At 35.5% G+C, this 4,507-nt stretch overlaps 1 protein-coding gene across 1 annotated transcript in view; it reads right to left on the reverse strand.

The window, feature by feature from the left end:
* ucp1 (uncoupling protein 1) overlaps positions 1–4,203 on the reverse strand; it is a 9,349-nt gene extending 5,146 nt beyond the window's left edge. Inside the window, exons 1-4 of the mRNA XM_058792488.1 lie at positions 4,050–4,203; positions 3,154–3,287; positions 2,109–2,316; positions 1,775–1,972 (exon numbers count right to left, since the gene is read on the reverse strand). Coding sequence (XP_058648471.1) covers positions 1,775–1,972; positions 2,109–2,316; positions 3,154–3,279 — 532 coding nt within the window. The 5' untranslated portion in view covers positions 3,280–3,287; positions 4,050–4,203. The remainder of the gene's footprint in view (positions 1–1,774; positions 1,973–2,108; positions 2,317–3,153; positions 3,288–4,049) is intronic.
* Between the last annotated feature and the right edge of the window lie 304 nt (positions 4,204–4,507).

The following is a 4,507-nucleotide window of genomic DNA, read 5'->3' on the forward strand; positions in this document are numbered from 1 at the left end:
ATGAATATGAATAATAATCTATAAAAAATTATTCTATTTTACATTTTATTATTTTTATGTATAATAATTCTATATAATTCTTTCTTTTATTTAAATATATTTTAACTAGTGGTGGGCATAGATTAATTTTTTTAATCTAGATTAATCTCACTGTAATCTTGGAATTAATCTAGATTAATCTAGATTAAAATGGCTCATTTGAATTCTGCCAAGTAGATCAGAATAAGTTCACTAGTAAACAACTAGCAGTCATCAAGAAGCAAACATAATATGGTGGTAATTCGTGGTGTCGTGGTAATTAATAGGCTAATTAATTAAATTAAATTATGTAATTTAAAATTACATAAGGTAGCCTACCTAAAGGCTTTTGCGTTTTTTCCCGACATAAAAATAAAGGGGATTTAATATTGATAATAACATTGAAGACATTGTATGATTATTCCTTAAAGATAAGGTTTTAATAGTTTTAGTAGTAGTAGCCTAGTACGTTCTGCCCAATGTCTTCAAGTGAAACCGAACTTTTATTTTGACGGGTTGCCGTGAGGATAGTTTTTCTCAAATGAAACGCTCGAATGCTCATGAAGTAACTCTCAGAGCAGTTCTGGAGATGTTGTTCATGTATTTATGTCCTCATTTAGTGAGACGACAGACGTTAATATCACCGCAAGGGTCTTGTGCTTCTGTATGAGTAAACAAACCCGCGCGTCTGCGCCATACATTAACACAGAGACACGCAGAAGTCATATTTAAATAGACGTTTTGCGGATTAATATTTACAAATAGGAGTGGGAGTGTGCTCACTTGTGTGTGCGCTTACTTGTTTGTGTGTGTGTGTGTGTGTGTGTGCGAACCGGGCGGAACTCCGCTGTGCTGATACAGAGAGCGCTACCATGTAAAGTAGAGACATAAATGACACGCCGTCCTGTAAATAAGATAAATAACATAAGGCTATTTAGTTTGTTTAATAAAAGAACAAGGTATACACCTGTTCTATAGGGAAGGTAACATTGAATGACTTCTTTTGTGGTCTGGCACTATAGAGAAAATAAAATTAAATAAAATCAACTTGACCTTCAAGGGGGCGGGGTGCCGTTGGGCCGCCCCTAAAATAATGGTAGGGGAAACACTGAGATTTCCATTGGGAAGCTTCTTAAAATAAATTTTCCTGAAGCAAACCCGCGGCTTCATAGCTGCATCCATGTTAGTACATATACACACAGGTTCAAGACTGCTCGCCCCTACAGTGCAATTCTGCTAGGTATACATCCGCTAAAATATCGAGGTGAAAGTCATCATAGCTTGCGTAGTATAGACCCAGCTCCCAACCCAACTTTGAGAATAGATTAACAGCGATATTTTTTTTAGCGCCCGATAAGAGTCTCACGTTAACGCAGCACGTTAACGCCGATAACGGCCCACCACTAATTTTAACATATATTTTATATATTTATTCTGTGTCAGTTTGGATGCTGCCATTCAGGACAGCTGCATATGAAGAAAGATAATAGCAAAATTGCAAACTAAATTTTGATACAGTAAAACTGTATAAAAACCCCAAACACTGTAAAACAACAACAACAACAATCTTTATTGGTATTAATGGTTCCAAGAAGAACCTTTAACATCCATGGAATCTTTCCATTCCACAAAAGATTCTTCATAGTGGAAAAAGATGTTCTTCATAGGTTCTTTTGAGAACTGTTAAGTGAAAGGTTCTTTGTGGAACCAAAAATTCCACAAATTCCAGTGTGATTAAAATGAACAGAAAACCCACCTTTCCACAATCCCCGGAGCCCCTCGTGCTGGAAGATCTGTCTGTAGGCCTGCATGGTGCCGTTGTAGCGTCTGCCCACCCCCTGCAGGTTCATCTGGGCCTGGAAACGCACCTTCACCACATCTGTGGGCTGAGCCACGGACACGGCCATCGCTCCGGTGGTGCAGCCCGCCAGGATCCTGATGCCCACATTGGGGTCTAAAATGCAAAAACGACCAGTCCATAAACAAGAGACCCCTACACTTTCATTCAAGAATCGGCTTTGTCCTTCATCCCATTCTCGTTCTTGTCTGGGAGAAACAGCTGAGATCATGTTTCTGTCTAATAAACTCACTGTCTTTGCCGCGCATGTAGAAGCTCTTGACGTTGTCGTAGAGGCCGATTCGTATGGAAGCGAAGGCCATCTGTCTCTGAAGCCCGGCGACCAGGCCGTTGTAGAGCGAGCGCGGCCCCTCCGTTCTCACCATGGTGCTGATGGTCCCAAACACCCCTCTGTACCGGATGCCTTTAGCTGCGCCCGTCACCGCCTTCTCTCCCTGGATCTGGAGGAAAACATGGAAAACACAGAGAGATTGTGATGCGAGTAAACCAGAGAGATTATACTGCTGCTGTATAACATAGTTACAAGTGTGTAATAATAATCAAATAAATTAAAAATGATAATACTACTTTAAAAAATATATAATTTAATAATAATCTTGTTTTTGCCAAGATATAGATTTAAAAAAATGTCTATCAAAATTACTAACAATTACCCATTTAAAAATATTTTTTTTAAATAAAGGATATTTAATAGAAATGAATATAATAGATCATATATTTATTATAAAACATAATATTTAATATACAATATTTAAATAGATTATTGGTGCAAAAAATATAGTAATGTATTATAATATGATATTTAATACAACCAAATTATATTCAGAAACAGATTATATATTATAATATATTAAATAAAATATAATAAAAAAATTATATACAACATTAAATATAATTTAATACACTCATATTCAGAACTTACTTTAAATATATATTTTGAAATATTAATAATAAACAATTCCTGACAACTACCCAAATTATTTATATAATTTTATTATGATCATAAATATATTGTTGGTGCAAAAATAATACATAATATATTATCATATTTTTAATATTTCTAAAACAATCATATTCATAATAGAAAACACAATTTAAAATCTTTTTTTCTTCTTCATAAATCTAAAAAAAAAAACACATTTACAATGCATTTTCAATGATCCATTTAATATTTATTATAAATATATTTTTGGTGCAAACCGTGCAAGTGCAACATATTCAGAGTGTCTGGTCATTTGTGGTGGCGGGATGTTCAGTAATCAGGGTGAAGTCTGTACCTGTAGCCGCACTTTTGCGGTGTCCAGAGGGAAGGTGACTAAATCAGCGATGCAGGCGGCTGTTCCTGCGCTGAGAACCTTCACACCCAGAGGAGGAGGAACATCTGACGGCTTCAGACCCACCATACTGACAGCTGAAAACACACACACGGTCACTGCATTACCACGCTTGTTATTATAAAACGCATTCATTTGGACACACCAACTCATTCTTTATTATGACTATTCTACATATTTTAGAATAATAGTCATGAAAAACACAAACAAAAGGATGAGAATCACACAGAGACCCAAACACTTGTCACAAATGCAAACTCTCAAATATCTGAGGTCTTCTGGACATTCATCAGCCAACTGCATGAGGAGCAGGGGATGCTTTGGAATGACTGAAAGCATTTGCACTATGCTGCACACAAATGCATACAGCAGACACTATTTTTCTTCCATTAAAAATGTTTTATAAGAACTTCATACTGTATGTATAGGCACAGTTTATAATGGTCTGCAACACAAATTTCAAGCATGTCAGCAGAAGCCTTTTGATCAAAAGTGTTTAAAACCATCCAAAATATAAAATCAAAGCTTTTGACTCCTGGTGTAAATATTTACAACATATGCAAATGTTCTCAAAGTAAGGATCAAAATATAAAAAATAAATTAAATAAAAATGTACTGTACATGATTTTAAATGATATTTGCATGATAATATCACATATGTATTCAGAATTTGACACATTTAAAAACATCAAACGTAATTTTAAAAATAATCTTTTATACAATATTTAATTTAAAATTGTATTTGAAAAAAAAAATCATATTACTTTTTTTTTTTTTTTTTTTTACATAATATAGTACTATTATTAATTCTCAATGACACACAAACATGGTGAACTGACCTGTGATTGGGTTCCTCTGTCTGATGGAGTGACAGGATGACGACTGGAGCTCTGGAGGGACGAGGACACATTCTGTCTTTCTTTATATATGGTTATCCAAGAGAGGCTTTTCCTCCTGCGCTCAGGGAGGTGTTTCTCTGAGAAAGATTACTGGCCGACACAAAGTCCACCCTCCAGCACAGAGTCCAGTCCCAAACATCCCAGATAAACAAGCGTTGGGTAACAAGTGAACACAAAGCCGAACCATTTCAAGATGCTGCTGTCATTAACAGGCACATTAACATGCGCAGCATCAATAAATGACTCATGCATGCTTAACAATCACCCACCAATGAGTCTGTGTGCACAAACATTCATCTTTAAGCAATATATTGAAGTACCAACATATGTGCTACTTCAATATATACTTTAGGGAACACAGATTTACTATTTACTAAGAGTTTTCCCTCAATCAACTC

The sequence above is a fragment of the Onychostoma macrolepis genome, chromosome 01, assembly GCF_012432095.1.
Source record: "Onychostoma macrolepis isolate SWU-2019 chromosome 01, ASM1243209v1, whole genome shotgun sequence".
NCBI classification, from domain to species: Eukaryota; Metazoa; Chordata; class Actinopteri; order Cypriniformes; family Cyprinidae; genus Onychostoma; species Onychostoma macrolepis.